General features: G+C 40.6%; 1 protein-coding gene and 1 long non-coding RNA gene across 2 annotated transcripts in view; one reads left to right on the top strand and one right to left on the bottom strand.

Annotated features, from left to right (window-relative positions):
• cpped1 (calcineurin like phosphoesterase domain containing 1) overlaps positions 1 to 19,071 on the top strand; it is a 42,769-nt gene that overhangs the window by 20,069 nt on the left and 3,629 nt on the right. Inside the window, exon 3 of the mRNA XM_062964544.1 lies at positions 4,317 to 4,739. Within this exon, the coding sequence (XP_062820614.1) occupies positions 4,317 to 4,739 (423 nt within the window). The remainder of the gene's footprint in view (positions 1 to 4,316; positions 4,740 to 19,071) is intronic.
• On the bottom strand, positions 153 to 4,319 carry LOC134294217 (uncharacterized). The gene is made up of 2 exons (XR_010001187.1): positions 1,015 to 4,319; positions 153 to 922 (listed from the first exon to the last, which is right to left on the bottom strand). It is a non-coding gene; the product is annotated as an uncharacterized LOC134294217 (long non-coding RNA).

Raw genomic sequence — 19,071 nt, 5'->3', positions numbered from 1 at the left:
TCCATAACCCACAAACCCAAGGTATAAGTCTAAATTAGTGAGGAATATCTTCTTTCTTCAACCTTCTGAGTCATTTTGCAAGACTTTATTTTCTTTTTTCCGCACTGAAGACGGGGAGACCTTTTTACGATAACAATCACTTAAGCACGGGATGGAGAGATGATCACTTTAATTCACTTTTGACTAGAATGTGAATGTAAAAAATGGGAATATTGGAGAAGATTCTACCTTTTCTCCAAAGATGCTCCATAGCGAAGCTTGACTTGCTTATTTTCTGATTATCTGGTATTTTCTGCCTGGATCCATATGTTAGAACGGGTTTTTTTGTTTGCATGTTCCAAGCGAGAAAAATGCCGTTTTATCCGTGATTGCCACATTCTTTTAACAAGGTTGACTGTCTGTGGAAAATACTAATTTTTTGCCTTTGAGCCTCCCGTTTGTCAGCATCTTCCACTCAACAGACCTGCCAAGATAGCGCTAAAGTCCTTAATTTCACGACTATAATGAGTATGATACGGCTCGGTGGGAATGACACAAATTGATATTTTTACGACATAAAAACTAGTTATCTTCTTAAAGGAACAGAAGGCAGATGGGAAGAATTTATGCCAAAACTGTCAGGTTTCAACAATGCCGGCCGGCCCCACGAAGCCTCATAATAGAGAACATGAATGATTGTTATCAAACATGGCATCTTATTATAGCGTTCCCGGGCGGAGGGTTGCACTTTTCATCAGAAGCAGCGCCAAAAGCAAAGCGACAACGGGCATTTCTCAACTAAGCAGAAGGGCGTAATTTCCCCCTTGCGTTGCAAATGCCCAGCTGGGTTGTCAATCTGGCCTTTTATCACCATCCGGAGCCCATTTACATGTTGCCTGTTCTGACTTTCAAGTACTGTACTCCAATTCTCAAGTTTTCCTCTCTGAAAGGATAAGAAAAACCAGAATGGTCACTTACACATTTCTTTAAGAGAACACATCCCAAACAATACAACAACAACAAAACTTTATTTACCATATATACTCGAGCAGGGGTCCTCAAACTTTTTAAGTGGAGGGCCGATTCATGGTCCCTCAGATGGTTGAGGGGCCGAATTATCATTTGAAAGAGAAAAAAAACAAACAAATTCCTATGCACATGTCTTATTTGTAGTGCAACCCCCCCCCAACAATGATCATTTACTTATTTATTTATTTGCTACATTTATACCCCACCCTCTCTCACCCCGAAGGGACTCAGAGCGCCTTACAAGTTGTATGTACATACAATATATTATATTATTAGCATAGCACAATATTAGCATTATATATTACTATATTGTACTATACCATTATACCATAATATTATTAGTAATATTACATTTAATATATAATATATAATTAATATTATTATATTATACAATAGTATTATATTGTATTATTATTATTATTATTATTATTATTATTATTATTATTATTAGCCACCCTGAGTCCCCTACCAGGTGAGAAGGGCGGGGTAGAAATACTGAAATAAATAAATAAATAAATATGATATTGTACTACGTTATAATATTTATTATCAACATTATATGTATACACAATATATTATATTATTACCATATCATTCATATACAATATTTCATTTACAATATTGGTAAATGATAAAACAATACAATATTTAAAAATAAAAATAATTTTAATCAACATACTGTAAACTTATCAGGATTTCAGTAGGAAGTGTGGGTCTGCTTCTGGCCAATGAGATCATCAAGTAGGATTGTTGTTGTTGTTGTGCCTGCAAGTCATTTCAGACTTTGGGCGAGCCTAAGTCTAAAACTGAGGGCAGGGGCCAGGTAAATGGCCTTGGAGGGCCGCATCCGGCCCCCGGGCCTTAGTTTGGGGACCCCTGTACTCGAGTATAAGCAGACCCTAATATAAGCCGAGGCATCTGATTTTACCACAAAAAACTGTTAATGTGGGATTTGTGTATTAGTAGTGTTTAAATGAAATTTGTGTCTGGCATGTATTGCATATAGGTTGCATCATCCAGAGTATGCTATAGTCTGTAAAGAGTTAATGACTGAGAAGCTGTGTTGACCTTGATGTGTCTTGGGAGTGTCCAGACTCAAGTGTGTTTGTACATTACTGATTGTGTCAGTTGAAATCTTGCTCTGTTCTAGTTTGTGTCTGCCTAGAGTGAAATCCAAGCCTGTGTTCGTCTGCAATTCTGTTTTGTCTTATAAAGTAAAGCTTTGTATATATTTTTAACATCGTCTCTGACGTCTCTTCGTTTCTGCGCTCCATTGACAACATACAACTGCTGCTACGCTGCGAATTACTCTGACAAAAACTGGGGAAACTTATTGACTCGAATATAAGCCGAGGGTGGGAAATGCAGCAGCTAGTGGTAAATTTCAAAATGAAAACAGATCCCAATGAAATTATATTGAGGCAGCAGTAGGTTAAAGGTTTTTGATCATTTACTGTATTTCAAAGAAAAACAGTAAACTAACTCTGTAAGTGGAAAAGTAGGGTAAAAAAAACAATATGGTATCAACAACAACAACAATAATAATAACAACTCCATTTGTACCATGCCCTATCTCCCCATAGGGACTCAGGCCAGCTTCCAACATAGTAACAGGCAAACATTCAATGCCTACATAAACAATGCAGAGCTAGATATAGATCTATAATTATATATACTGATTTCACATATGCATTTCCCCCTGAAATGTTTATATCTATATAGAAATCTCTGTGTGTGTGTGCATTTTCCCTACAATATTTGCAAGTCCTATATTCATATCTATCTATCTAGATATCTCTCTATATATAGATAATTATATTTGTATAGGATTTGCAAAGACTTGCAAACATGTGAGGTGAAAATTCATATATAAGATAATGTATATACATAGATACAGATATACAGGTACATGGAAATCTCTAGATATCTATATGTATATAGGATTTGCATAGACTTGCAAACATATGAGAGGGAAATTTATTATTTTTATTATTATTATTTAGGACGGCACATTGGGTGCCGTGCCAAAAGATCTCAGCCAGCATTTGGAAACAATAGACATTGACAAAGTTACGATCTGCCAGCTGCAAAAGGCCACCCGACTGGGATCTGCACGCATCATCCGAAAATACATCACACAGTCCTAGACACTTGGGAAGTGACTTGTGATTTTGTGATACGAAATCCAGCATATAGATCTCGTTTGCTGTGTCATACTCTGTCTTTGTGTCAATAATAATAATAATATAAATCCAGCATATCTATCTTGTTTGCTGTGTCAGACTATGTTGTTGTGTCAATAATAATAATAATAATAATAATAATAATAATAATAATAATAATAATATAAATCCAGCATGTCTATCTTGTTTGCTGTGTCATACAACAGCAACAACAACAACAACAATAATAATACATCACACAGTCCTAGACACTTGGGAAGTGTTCGACTTGTGATTTTGTGATATGAAATCCAGTATGTCTATCTTATTTGCTGTGTCATAATAATAATAACAATAATAATAATAATAATAATAATAATAATAATAATAATACATCACACAGTCCTAGACACTTGGGGAGTGTTCGACTTGTGGTTTTGTGATATGAAATCCAGCATATCTATCTTGTTTGCTGTGTCATAATAATAATAATAATAATAATAATAATAATAATAATAATAATAATAATAATACATCACACAGTCCTAGACACTTGGGAAGTGTTTGACTTGTGGTTTTGTGATACGAAATCCAGCATATCTATCTTGTTTGCTGTGTCATAATAATAATAATAATAATAATAATAATAATAATAATAATACATCACACAGTCCTAGACACTTGGGAAGTGTTTGACTTGTGGTTTTGTGATACGAAATCCAGCATATCTATCTTGTTTGCTGTGTCATAATAATAATAATAATAATAATAATAATAATAATAATAATACATCACACAGTCCTAGACACTTGGGAAGTGTTTGACTTGTGGTTTTGTGATACGAAATCCAGCATATCTATCTTGTTTGCTGTGTCATAATAATAATAATAATAATAATAATAATAATAATAATAATAATAATAATAATAATACATCACACAGTCCTAGACACTTGGGGAGTGTTCGACTTGTGGTTTTGTGATACGAAATCCAGCATATCTATCTTGTTTGCTGTGTCATAATAAAATAATAATAATAATAATAATAATACAAATCCAGCATATCTATCTTGTTTGCTGTGTCATACAATGTCGTCGTGTCAATAATAATAATAATAATAACACCCGATTCTTCTGATTTTCCCAGGCACACCGTGGAGGGAGGCGCAGATACGTGACCTGAAGAACGTCCTGAAGGAGGTCAACCCCGAAATCCCTCTTGTTTTTGTGAGTGGCAACCACGACCTGGGAAACACACCAACTCCAGAAACCGTCCAGAGCTATTGCAGCCAGTGGGGCGACGATTACTTCAGCTTTTGGCTGGGAGGGGCCTTCTTCCTGGTGCTAAATTCTCAGCTTTACTTCGATGGCTCTCAGTGCCCGGAACTGAAGCAAGCCCAGGACGCCTGGCTCGACCAGCAGCTCGGCATCGCCAAAGGAAAGCCATGCCAACACGCCGTGGTGTTCCAGCACATCCCCCTCTTCGTGAGAGATCCAGCGGAAGATCACGACTATTTCAACCTGGAGTTGTCCATCCGGCAAGAACTCTTGGAGAAATTCCACAAAGCAGGTATTGTGTTTCCTACGATGAGTCGCAAATGATAACATGATGTAACATGATTTTTGTTCCTGGGTTATAAATGTCATTCCCTAATTGGTTCTATCATAAAAACACGGGAAAAGTTTAATAAACTGCAAAAACTTTGTCACTGCGGGAGGGACACGTTTTGTGCCCGTTTTTCAATGAATCTCTCATCATTGAGTCTCAACCAATTCAACATACAATAGAGTCTCACTTATCCAAGCTTCACTTATCCAATGTTCTGTATTATCCAGCGCAGGCTGCCTTTTAGTAGTCAATGTTTTTGTAGTAAATGTTGCAATGTTTTGGTGCTAAATTCGTAAACGCAGTAGTCTCACTTATCCAACGTAAACGGGCCGGCAGAACGTTGGATAAGCGAATATGTTGGATAATAAGGAGAGATTAAGAAAAAGCCTATTAAACATCAAATTAGGTTATGATTTTGCAAATTAAGCACCAAAACATCATGTTATACAACAAATTGGACAGAAAAAGTAGTTCAATATGCAGTGATGCTATGTAGTAATTACTGTATTTACAAATTTAGCACCAAAATATCATGATATATTGAAAACATTGACTACAAACATGCCTTGGATAATCCAGAACCTTGTTATTATTATTATTATTATTATTATTATTATTATTAAACTTTATTTGTACCCCGCTAGCATCTCCCGAAGGACTCGATGCAGCTTACAAAGGCCAAGGCCTCAACACACAATATAACAATACAAAACAAAAGGCAAATTAAAAACAATTAAAACAGTATAAACAACAAGCAGTAAACAATACGCTAAAACACAATAAAACTGGGCCGGGCCAGAGTAATGGGTACAAGATTAAAAGTGCTGATGTGACAGGTGATATATAAGGCTTCTAGGGCAAGTGCAGAGTGCGGGTCGGCTTATATTCGGGTCAGCTTATACTCAAGTATATACGGTAGGTAATTTTAAAACACATCTCTTTGCATTCTTTGAGAGATTCTTCTTAATTGAGTTCTCTCTTTCTTGCAAAGAAGACTAGTAGGCTAGCTCGGCAGTTCACGGCAATGTAGTATGACTAAATATGCGATGAAATAATCCACCGTTCTGTCTCCTTAGTAACAGAGCCCGTTCTTTCCTCCCGTCCTCCGGCTTCTTCCATTTCAGAAATATCATTTCATTGGTAACCGTCATGTGTCTTTCGGTTATTGTCAATGGAGGACAAAGGCACTGTGTTGGGTGAGGACCGTGATCGAGACGGGTAACAATGGGATATTTCTTTTTCCTGATAATCAATTCGAACCCGTTGTGGGTTTCAAAACTGCCGAGACGAGACAATGGGATATCAGTTTCCACTTTGGTGTCAGTCTGCAGGCACATGATGTGTATAAATCACTTGCCTTTTGAAATCCGTGGAAGGTTATCTTTCTGAGCCATTAATATATTTATTCCGTCTTCCGGATCCAAACGAATTAGTATTCTTTTTCTCCCTCTGACAATCCGGCTCTCTCCCCCTCTCGCCTATTGTGCAAAGTACAATGGTTGAGATGCAGAGTTTAAAATTATAGGAGGAAAGGTGGGAAGGAAGGGATCTGGTGCAACAATACTTTCTGTAAAGCTTGGCGAGGGATCTTTTCTAATTCAAGCAGCTCTCTTCCGAAGAAAGTCCGATAGAACGAGACACTTAGATAAAGCAAAACAGTATTATTTTTGGTTCGGTCAGATGCTCATTTGAAATACCAGGTACAGATACTGGGAACAACAGGGCCAGAAAAATCTTGCTATATTCCTTTATACACAAACAAAATACGAACCTCTCTTATTATCAGAAAGTTACGTTGCAAATAATAATAAAAAATAGAATAAAATAAATGTAATAGTAGCAACAGTAATAAAGAAAAATAATGGATGTAATAATACCAATAATAATAGACACAAATAATAAATGTAATACTGTATTAATAATAATAAAAAATAGAGTAAAATAAATGTAATACAGTAGAGTCTCACTTATCCAAGCTAAACGGGCTGGCAGAAGCTTGGATAAGCGAATATCTTGGATAATAAGGAGGGATTAAGGAAAAGCCTATTAAACATCAAATTAGGTTATGGTTTTACAAATTAAGCACCAAAACATCATGTTCTACAACAAATTTGACAGAAAAAGTAGTTCAATACGCAGTAATGTTATGTTGTAATTACTGTATTTACGAATTTAGCACCAAAATATCACGATATATTGAAAACATTGACAACAAAAATGGCTTGGATAATCCAGAGGCTTAGATAAGCGAGGCTTGGATAAGTGAGACTCTACTGTAGTAGCAACAATAATAAAGAAAAATAATGGATGTAATAATACCAATAATAATAGACAAAAATAATAAATGTAATACTGTATTAATAATAATAAAAAATAGAGTAAAATAAATGTAATAGTAGCAACAGTAATAAAGAAAAATAATGAATGTAATAATACCAATAATAATAGACAAAAATAATAAATGTAATACTGTATTAATAATAATAAAAATAGAGTAAAATAAATGTAATAGTAGCAACAATAATAAAGAAAAATAATGGATGTAATAATACCAATAATAATAGACAAAAATAATAAATGTAATACAGTAGAGTCTCACTTATTCAACATTCACTTATCCAACATTCTGGATTATCCAACGCAATTTTTGTAGTCAATGTTTTCAATATGTCGTGATATTTTGGTGCTAAATTCGTAAATACAGTAATTACTACATAGCATTACTGCCTATTGAACTACTTTTTCTGCCAAATCTATTGTATAACATAATGTTTTGGTGCTTAATTTGTAAATCATAACCTAATTTGATGTTTACTAGGCTTTTCCTTAATCCCTCCTTATTATCCAAGATATTTGCTTGGATAAGCAACAGTCTGTCAGTCCGTTTTATGTTGGATAAGTGAGACTCTACTGTACATTAATTGAGGCATCAGTAGGTTAAATGTTTTCGAATATTTACATAAAGCTCAAATTTAAGATAAGACTGTCCAACTCTGATCAAATCCTTATTCTCATCTTCTTCAATGTAAATGTGCTTATGTATCCTTTTAATAATAATAGAGTAAAATAATATGTGTAATAATAATAATAATAGTAATAATGCAGGAAAATGATACAAGTAATAATAAATAGAGTAAAATTATAAATGCAATAATAATAATAAAATCAGAGTGAAATAATAAATGTATTAATAATAATAAAAAATAGAGTAAAATACAGTAGAGTCTCACTTATCCAACACTCGCTTATCCAACGTTCTGGATTATCCAAGCCATTTTTGTAGTCAATGTTTTCAATATATCGTGATATTTTGGTGCTAAATTCATAAATACAGTAATTACTACATAGCATTACTGCGTATTGAACTACTTTTTCTGTCAAGTTTGTTGTCTAACATGATGCTTTGGTGCTTAATTTGTAAAATCATAACCTAATTTGATGTTTAATAGGCTTTTCCTTAATGCCTCCTTATTATCCAACATATTCCCTTATCCAACATTCTGCCGGCCCGTTTATGTTGAATAAGTGAGACTCTACTGTAAATGTAATAGTAGCAACAATAATAGAGAAAAATAATAAACGTACCATATATTCTCGAGTATAAGCTGACCCAAATATAAGCCATCCAGGACCCTCACCCGAGTATAAGCCGAGGGGGGCTTTTTCAGTCTTAAAAAAAGGGCTGAAAAACTAGGCTTATACTCGAGTATATACAGTATGTGGAAAAGTGAATAGTGGTAGTTAAAGGATTATTTCTGTGTTTGATTTATTAAAATATTCCCATCCAAACCCAATTAATGAAGGTGGAGGCATTACTTTTCATTCAACCCTCGTCTCACAGCTTTGTCGGAGACTCTGGTGGTAGAGAGGCAGCCTTCTGAACACCACGAAAGAGAGCAGATAAGAGGCGATAAATAACCGGAATGTTATGCAGCTTCATTAATAAACTTTAATTACTTTGCAGTATATAGATGGAGATCAGATCTAAACTTGGCTCCGACCTCCCTTTCAAATTGCTGCCTCGCCAAAGCCTGTGCAGATGTGTGGCACATCTGAGTCCGAAGTTTTCAAAAACCGCCCATTCCACGAGATGCCCATCATCACCGCTGCAGTGTTTCAGAGGCAGGATTCAAAGAGACGGGAGCCCTTCCTTATCGGCCTTATCGGCCCATCTTAATAGAGGGTCTCCGTTTTCAAAGCCCTCTCCACCATCCACAATTGCTTCTTTAATCAGCCTTAGAAGATAACACGTGCTAATGTATTTCAAACGCCGTTTTCAATCACTGCCCCAGTTTCCGCTCACAAAAATTTAAGCTTCTTTTGAGAAGATAGATTCAATTATTAGTCTATACTAAAGGAAGAGTACTGTATATACTCGAGTATAAGCCTAGTTTTTCAGCCCATTTTTTAGGACTCAAAAAGCCCCCTTCGGCTTATACTCGGGTGAGGATCCTGATTGGCTTATATTTGGGTCAGCTTATACTCGAGAATATATGGTACGTTTATTATTTTTCTCTATTATTGTTGCTACTATTACATTAATTTTTTTACTCTATTATTATTACATTTATTATTTTTCTCTATTATTGTTGCTACTATTACATTCATTTTTTTACTCTATTATTATTACATTTATTATTTTTCTCTATTATTGTTGCTACTATTACATTTATTTTTTTACTCTATTATTATTACATTTATTATTTTTCTCTATTATTGTTGCTACTATTACATTTATTTTTTTACTCTATTATTATTATTACATTTATTATTTTTCTCTATTATTGTTGCTACTATTACATTTATTTTTTTACTCTATTATTATTATTACATTTATTATTTTTCTCTATTATTGTTGCTACTATTACATTTATTTTTTTACTCTATTATTATTAAATTTATTATTTTTCTCTATTATTGTTGCTACTATTACATTTATTTTTTTACTCTATTATTATTATTACATTTATTATTTTTCTCTATTATTGTTGCTACTATTACATTTATTTTTTTACTCTATTATTATTACATTTATTATTTTTCTCTATTATTGTTGCTACTATTACATTTATTTTTTTACTCTATTATTATTATTACATTTATTATTTTTCTCTATTATTGTTGCTACTACTGTATTTTCTTGTATTTATTATTTTATTATGACACAGCAAATAAGATAGATATGCTGGATTTCGTATCACAAAATCACAAGTCGAACACTTCCCAAGTGTCTGGGACTGTGTGATGTATTATTATTATTATTATTATTATTATTATTATTATTATTATTATTTTATTTTATTTTATTGTGACACAGCAAACGAGATAGATATGCTGGATTTCGTATCACAAATTCACAAGTCGAACACTTCCTAAGTGTCTAAGACTGTGTGATGTCTTATTATTATTATTATTAATATTATTATTATTATTATATTGTATGACACAGCAAACAAGATAGATATGCTGGATTTCGTATCACAAAACCACAAGTCGAACACTTCCCAAGTGTCTAGGACTGTGTGATGTATTTTCGGATGATGCGTGCAGATCCCAGCAGGGTGGCCTTTTGCAGTTGGCAGATCAGGATTTTGTCAATGTCTATTGTTTCCAAATGCTGGCTGAGATCTTTTGGCACGGCACCCAGTGTGCCCATCACCACCGGGACCACCTGCACTGGTTTCTGCCAGAGTCTTTGAAGTTCAATCTTGAGGTCCTGAGAGCGGCTGAGTTTTTCCTGTTGTTTTTCGTCACTGTGATTGTCACCTTATTTTATTATTATTATTATTACATGTATTATTTTACTCTATTATTATTAAAAGGATACATAAGCACATTTACATTGAAGAAGATGAATGATTTGATCAGAGTTGGACAGTCTTAGCTTAAATTTGAGCTTGATGTAAATATTCAAAAACAATTAACCTACTGATGCCTCAATTAATGTAATTTTTCGGTACCTACTTTTATTTCTGAAATTTCCCACCCTCGGCTTATACTTGAGTCAATGATTTCCCAGTTTTTTTTGTGGTAAAATTAGATGCCTTGGCTTATATTCAGGTCGGCTTATATTTGAGTATATACGGTAATTGGTCATTGATTTCTTAATTAATTCAGTAGTTGATTTAAGGGTAGGAGATTGGAAATAAGAAGCCCATAGGGTATCTCTGATTGCTTACTTTCTTAGGCAATCCCTTGTAGCCCGAGGATGATGTAAGTGTGGTACTTTGGTGGTGGATGCATACGTGGCTGTGGAGACCTATTCTTGACACGCATGTTCTTCCGCAGTGAAGACACGGGTTTCCAGATGGAGGGCGGTCCCGGTCAGAGTTGGCTTGAGGCATCTTCCGCTTGGCACGTTTCTCCCTTTCGCCCTCCATTCATGCCTCTTTGAATTCCACAGCACTGCTGGTCACAGCTGGCCTCCAGTTAGCGCGCTCAAGGGCCAGGGCTTCCCCATTCTCGGTGTCTATGCCACAGTTTTTAAGGTTGGCTTTAAGTCCATCTTTCAATCAAACGGGCCAGCCATAAAATCTCAATTACCCTCTGGTATGTGAGAGCCCCTATATAAATGAGCTAAAGAGAAGGTTCTGGTATTCTGTACAATAAAACCTGTTGGAATCTACCAGCGTGTGTCTTGGTGCTTTTCTGGTACAAGACTGACCCACAGCACAACTGGGAGAAGAGAACCTTACAATCCATAAAACCTCAATTACCCTCTGGTATGTGAGAGCCCCTATATAAATGAGCTAAAGAGAAGGTTCTGGTATTCTGTACAATAAAACCTGTTGGCATCTACCAGCGTGTGTCTTGGTGCTTTTCTGGTACAAGACTGACCCACAGCACAACTGGGAGAAGAGAACCTTACAATCCATAAAACCTCAATTACCCTCTGGTATGTGAGAGCCCCTATATAAATGGGCCAAAGAGAAGGTTCTGGTATTCTGTACAATAAAACCTGTTGGCATCTACCAGCGTGTGTCTTGGTGCTTTTCTGGTACAAGACTGACCCACAGCACAACTGGGAGAAGAGAACCTTACAATCCATAAAACCTCAATTACCCTCTGGTATGTGAGAGCCCCTATATAAATGGGCCAAAGAGAAGGTTCTGGTATTCTGTACAATAAAACCTGTTGGCATCTACCAGCGTGTGTCTTGGTGCTTTTCTGGTGGAAGACTGACCCACAGCACAACTGGGAGAAAAGATCCCGACAGACTGTCATTTTTGGGCATTTAGACAACGTGGCCAGTCCACGGAGTTCATTGAGGGCTTTATAGATGATTTCCTGCACTATCAGCCCGGGTGCCAAAATTCTCACTAATACATACATCAAAGTCGATCATATGGGTTTCATGTCCCGGTGCATCACAGATGCTACAAGAGCCTTGAATGTGCTACTACTTTCTTCAAATACTTCCAAATCCCTTATTGCACGAATCTAGATGCCGTAAAAGCCTCCGACAACATGAAATGGGACTACTTGTTCAATACATACACTTGCGGTCCTGGGGTTTGTACGATTTCCGTAAGATTTATCTTACCCGTTTTCCCTTGTACTTGCTTTTTAATGAGCATCCTGTCAATCCATTGGCGTTGTAGTTTTTTTTAAGATGGTTTCAGAAACCTCCGTCTGCTGTAATCGATTTTTATAGTAGCAAGAAATTTCAGGAGACTGGAGCACAGCCACCCAAGAGAATACAAGCAAATAAGAGAAGCAGAATGTTTTTGCGGAAAGGAAGTCAGTGCAGTGAAAGTATCCTCTCTCTAGCTTAGTCTCTTGGCCCCGAGGTTGTCATGTAAGTAAGTGGTTCTGCAGAGCTGGTTGAGACAATATTAATGTTGCTTGTCAGATCCTCTCTCTCCGCACCAGCTACACCGTTGTTAGATCTTGCAATTACAACCACCAGACTGATTCCTCTCCCACACAGCCTTCCTTCCTACGGCTCTCAGAGCTGTCAGGATTTCTGGATGGCGCTAAGATCTCGAGGAAAACGAGAAAGGTCCAGCCAACCAAAGAATTTCCCCACAAAAGGTGTAAAAAAAGGAAACGTGGCTCGCACAACTTCGTACATTTCTTTTTGGCTTGGCTCCAAAGGCTTTAAAAAAAATTAAAAGCAAAGAGGAGAAGATAATCGGTTGATGTACAAAACAGGAGTTAGTAGTAAATATTCTGATTTTTATGTTAGAAAAAGAAATAGACTGAACTGTGAAAACTGTGATGTCTGGTGTGTTCCAGAACTTTGTCAGTCTGGATTCGAAAGTCCCACAGTATCTTTGCATGTTCATTTTCCAATACTTTTGCAGGTTTGTGATCCCAATGGATCATTTGGGCCACATAGTTGTGCCTCTGTTTGTAGTCTGTCTGTGCGATTTTCTTACAGCAGCTGAGGAGATGATCAATGGTTTCGTCGGTTTCCTTGCACAGTCGGCATTTTGGGTCATCAGCTGATTTTTCGATCTTGGCCTGAATTGCCTTTGTCCTGATGTCTTGCTCCTGGGCTGCAAGGATCAGGCCTTCTGTAGGGTCCCATTTGTGAGCCAGAGCCAGGTCTTCTCCTTATCAGCTTTTCCTTCAATTTTGTCAAGGAACTTTCCATGCAATGTTTTGTTGTGCCAGCTGTCAGCTCTAGTTTGTAGTGCAGTTTTCTTGTATTGATTCTGCTCTAGTTTGTAGTGCGGTTTTCTTGTACTGGTTTTTTGTCTGCTGTGCTTTGAGGAGTTTCTGATTTTTGACTTCAATCAAAGCAGGTTCTTCACTTTGCTTTACATATTCTGCCTTATTATTATTATTATTATTATTATTATTATTATTATTATTATTATTATTATTATTATTATTATAAAAATTCCAGCATCATAGGCCGTATGTCAAAATGTAATGTTAAAATATTCTGAAAACGCAGCCAATGATGTTGATGTGATGAAGAAGGAGGAAGAAGCTCTGTTCTCGACTGAATTACAGATGCATCCTGCATCCCATGTAGACAAAGTTTGTTGAGTTATGCTAAATCAAGGATATCCATTTTGATCAAGAAGCGAAATGGGACAAACTGCTTCAGCAGCTGAATTCAGACTTCGGGAAATCCAAGTGGATATTTCACAAGCAGCTTCTGTCAATTTTCTTTTCGTTTTGCATTATCTCTGTTGGAATCATTCAGCAGCTTCTCTCTGACAGAGATAGAAACCTGCAAATATTGCGTAGAGCTGAAAATGGAAAACAGGTCATGGGTCATGGTTGCAAAACCCAGGAATATGCGCTGGCAATTTGTTCTTGCTGCTGAATGCTTGCGGATCTCGGAAAGAACTACATTTTCCCCTAAAAATGCTCCTTCACAAAGGAGATTGACAAAAAAAAGAGAAGGGAGAGCAAAATGGTCAACGGTCTGGAAGTGACCAGGGTTGTGTCCTGGGCCCAGGGCTCTTCAACAATATAATAATAATATACCGTATATACTTGAGTATAAGCCGACCTGAATATAAGCCGAGGCACCTAATTTTACCACAAAAAACTGAGAAAACATTGACTCCAGTATAAGCCGAGGGTGGTAAATTTCAGAAATAAAAATAGATACCAATAAAATTACATCAATTGAGGCATCAGTAGGTTAAATGTTTTTGAATATTTACATAAAGCTCTAATTTAAGATAAGACTGTCCAACTCTGATCAAATCATTATTCTCATCTTCTTCAATGTCAATGTGCTTATGTATCCTTTTAATAATAATAGAGTAAAATAATACATGTAGTAATAGAGTAAAATAATAAATATAATAATAATAATAATAAGATCAGAGTGAAATAATAAATGTATTAATACAGTAGAGTCTCACTTATCCAACGTTCTGGATTCTAATCACAGAAACACTCCGTAAAACAATTTTTCAGTGAGTGAAAACAGGCCATTATTTAAGCACTGGCCTTTTTCTTTCTTTGTTACTTAAGAAAATAATTGGTAAATTGTGTTCTGTTTTTGAAGTATGTTTTTTCTTCGTGTACTCTGTGAATGCACACTAATGGAGAAGCTGCGCCTGCGCAGGTTCCGACGGAAACTCTTCCAAGCTGAAGTTCAAATTTTGGCGGTAACCACGCCCCCCTTCCCAAGGGGCATATAAGGCAGCCCCAGGCGCCCGCTCTCCAGTTCCTTTTTTTCCGCCGCAAGGTTCACTTCGGACTCTTCGCATGTCTACTACTCGTTTCAAGCGTTGCACGCAGTGTGCTGCTAAAATTCCTGACTCGGACGGCCACGCCAAGTGCCTCTTCTGTCTTGGCGAGGCTCATGTGGTCAGTACCTGCCGTTTTTGCCTAGCTCTCACGGCCCAGGCCAGAAAGAACAGAGCCGCTAGGCTTAGAGCGGCGCTCTACGAAAAATCTCTCGCGCCAGAACCGACTCCGTCGACGTCGGGTACGTCGGCGTCCTCAGCTTTGAGAGCTATGTCGGCACCACCAACTAAGCCTCCGGCAGCCAAGGCTTCCTCGGTCTCGTCCAGAGCGTCCAAGACCTCCAGGGCCGCTAAACCGGTCAAACCACCGTGTACTGTGACGACGGCGACCGTGTCGACCCGCTCCGGAAAGGTGGGACCTTCCTCGACGTCGAGCTCTCTGGCTTCGGTGACCTCGATCCGCTCTCGTATCGGTTCCCCTCCGTCCTCCTCTGCTATCAAAATAGCCTTTAAAAGGGCTCACGAGGAGTCTCGTCGAGCGCAATCCGACTCAGCTGTGGTTCCTCCCACACCTGGCAAGTCCTTGAGGGTTGCATCCAAGCAACCGCCGGCGAAGAAACGGCTAACTCAGCGCTCCTCCTCCTCGGCCTCCTCAAAGAAAGACCCGCCATCTTCCTCGACAACTTCCTCGAGAAGGTCTTCTCCTATTGTACCAGCCCAGAGGCCTAGAGATGTTTCTCAGTCTCCATTGCACCCCCTGTCTGATGGGGAGCTGCAGGACTCACCCCACCACTCTACCCAAACGGTGGTCAGGGTGCCGGTGCCGGAGCCCCTTGCGCCGCCTCGCTCGTCGCGCCAACAGCTCTTCCCTCCCACCTCGACACCGGAGCGTGGCAGACAAACGGCTCGCCTGGCTCGGGCAGCCCAGGCCTCAGCCTCTAAGGACCTTCGGCCTCCGGCCCTCTCTTCCCGCGAGGCCTTGCCTCCTCCCGAGACTGTGCTGTCTTCTCCCCCTCAGTCCCCCCAAGGGGCTGAGGAGGAAGATGTTGATGTCGACCGTCCAGACTCTGTCCTCTCGGCCTCGGTGGTCTCTCTCGGTCTCGACCTCTCTCCTCCCCACGACGCGTATGAGGCGGACCCGCCTTCTCCTACTGACAATGTTCGTGCTTTCGCTGAGCAAATGGTCAGGATGGCCGACGCCCTGGGTTTGGAGATCAAGCAAACCTCCAAAGCAGTGTCTGACCCAGTCTTCAAAAGGGTGCAGGCCCAAGCTCCGCCGGCCACGCTACTCCCCTTTCTGCCTTATCTGTTGGACGTTATCCAGGCCTCCTGGAAAAACCCTTCCTCCATTCCTCCGACCTCGAAGAGGATCGAGACTTGGTACCGTACCGACGATGATACCCTGGAGTGGCTCAAACACCATCCCGACCCTAACTCCCTGGTCGTTAAGGCCTCTCAATCCTCAGGTCGTCAGTCGAATACTCCGGCCGACAGAGAGGGGAAGCGCTTCGACGCCGTGGGTCGAAAACTTTATTCCGGAGCCCTTTTGCTTTGCCGCATGGCGAATTATGGAGCCTGCATGGGTGCCTACCAACAAATTATCTGGGAGAAGGCGCAGCCCTTCTTCGCTAAGATGTCGGACGAAGACCGCTCCGTCCTCACTACCCTCCAACAGGAGGCAGACTCGCTCGCTCACCACCAAATACAAATGGCGAAGCATACAGGTGATACTGCGGGTAAAATGATTGCCCACGCGATTTCCATTCGCCGCCACGCCTGGCTGAGGTCTTCGGGTCTCTCCTCATCTTCCAGACAGGTCATTGAGGACCTTCCCTTTGACGCGCTCGGACTGTTTCACGCCGGTACCGATGACAAACTCAAGTCTAATCATGACTTTAAAATTCTTGCGTCTAAATGTGGCGACCAACCTCAACCTCAGCGCACTCGCTGGTTCCCGCACCGTTCCCGCCGTTTCCCGCCGCAATCTTTCAGACACCATTCTTTCAGGCGGCCTTCGGGCTCGAACAATCAAGCCCATCACCAACCTCGCCGGGGACCTCATCCGCAAAAGCAACGCGGTCGATCCACCCCTGCTCCTCCGCAGCCTAATCGGCGTACCTGACGCCAACTCCTGCCAAAGCTCCTCGCCCGCTACCGTTGTAGAGCCCACGCTGCCTCGTCCCTTCGGTATCTTTGCAGACCGACTAGCCCCTTTCTACAATCAATGGGACTCTATTACTTCAGATGCGTGGGTTCTCCGCATTGTCCAAGACGGCTACGCCTTAGAGTTCATGGACCTCCCTCCTACAGGTCACGTTCTCCACTCAAACCCTTCCCCAGAGATACTGGCCGAAGTCGAAGCGCTACTGGCCAAAGGCGCTATCCGTCCCTCCCCTCCCGAACTGGACCCTCTAAGTTTCTTCTCCAGATACTTTACAGTCCCGAAAAGAGGAGGCGGGCTACGCCCGATTCTGGACTTAAGGGCACTCAATATATTCATTCGCCCCTCCAAATTCAGGATGGTCTCTATTGCCTCTATCCTCCCGATGCTGCAGCGGGGAGACTACTTTGCCTCCATAGACTTACGAGACGCCTACTTCCACGTGGCAATACGAGAGGCGCACAGACGGTTCCTATGCTTCAAAGTTCTCGACCAAACCTACCAGTTTACCGTTTTGCCCTTCGGTCTCGTCACGGCCCCGAGGGTCTTCACCAAGGTTGTCGCCGCCGTAGCGGCTCACCTCAGGCTACATGGCATCACGGTCTTTCCTTATCTGGACGACTGGCTTCTCGTCGGGCCCGACCCGGTTCTTCTCCAAAATCACGTCTCTTTCACGCTGCGTCTTCTAAAATCTCTCGGCCTCCAACTCAATTCCGAGAAGTCAAATCTCTCCCCGTCAACCCGAATCCGGTTCATCGGGGCCCTCTTCGACTCCGTCGCAGAGACTGTGTCACTTCCGTTCGACAGATTCCTGGCTCTCCGCCACCATATCGCCCTTTGTCGATCTGCCCGGAGGGTCAGAGCCCGTGTCATTCAGGTCCTTCTAGGCCACATGGCCTCCACGGTTCTCACGACCCCGTTTGCCAGGCTGCGCCTTCGGACCCTGCAAAGGTGGTTTATAGACACTTTCAAACCGTTCCACCACCACAACTCCAGATACCTGTCGGTACCGTCGTCCGTCCGCCAGTCTCTCTCATGGTGGATGTCTCACCAAAACGTGTGCAAGGGCCTTCCCTTCCATCCAGCCCCGCCATCGCTAACCATAACCACAGACTCCTCCACCTACGCTTGGGGAGCCCACATGAACGGTCTAACGGTTCAAAATCTTTGGTCCCCGTCAGAGAGGGCCAACCACATAAACTTCCTCGAACTTCTCGCCATTCTCAAAGCCCTAAAAGCATTCTCCCCCCTCATCCGCCACAAGTCCATCCTCATTCAATCGGACAATCTAGTAGCAGTATTCTACATCAACAAACAGGGTGGTACGGGTTCGAGGAAACTGATGCTCCTCTCCTCTCGTCTCTGGATTTGGTGCATAGCCCACGGCGTACAGATCTCTGCAATCCACCTACCGGGCGCCCAAAACGGCCTAGCGGATGCCCTCAGCAGGATGACTTCTTCCTCTCACGAATGGAAGCTCGATCCCGAGGTCCTCGACGGTCTGTTCCGCCTCTGGGGGCGCCCTACTCTGGATCTCTTCGCGTCTCCCCACAACGCCCAGCTACCCCGCTACGGAGCGAGGCTCCCCCCGAACTCTTTCCCCGGCTGCCTAGGGGATGCCTTTCTTCTGGACTGGTCGGCGGAGATGCTTTATCTTTTTCCACCGATTCCCCTCATACCGAAAGTTCTCGAAAAACTTCTCTCGATCTCGGTCACGGCGATTCTCATAGCTCCGGCCTGGCCCCGCCAACCGTGGTATCCAGTCCTTCTTCGCCTCTCCAGAGGTTCGTTTCACCCTCTGCCTCTCTCGCCGCACCTTCTCTCACGGGAGGACGGCAAAATTCTTCACCCGGACCTTTCTTCCCTTCATCTCACTGCATGGAAGATTCTTACCTAGCCTCTCTTCCGCAGAATCTGCGAGACGTCCTGCGGGCAGCCCATAAGCCGTCTACTACCAAGGCTTATTCCT

This window comes from Anolis carolinensis, unplaced genomic scaffold (assembly GCF_035594765.1).
Source record: "Anolis carolinensis isolate JA03-04 unplaced genomic scaffold, rAnoCar3.1.pri scaffold_13, whole genome shotgun sequence".
In the NCBI taxonomy this organism is placed as follows: Eukaryota; Metazoa; Chordata; class Lepidosauria; order Squamata; family Dactyloidae; genus Anolis; species Anolis carolinensis.
Note: the sequence above shows the minus strand (reverse complement) of the source record. Positions and strands in the feature narration are given on the sequence as shown.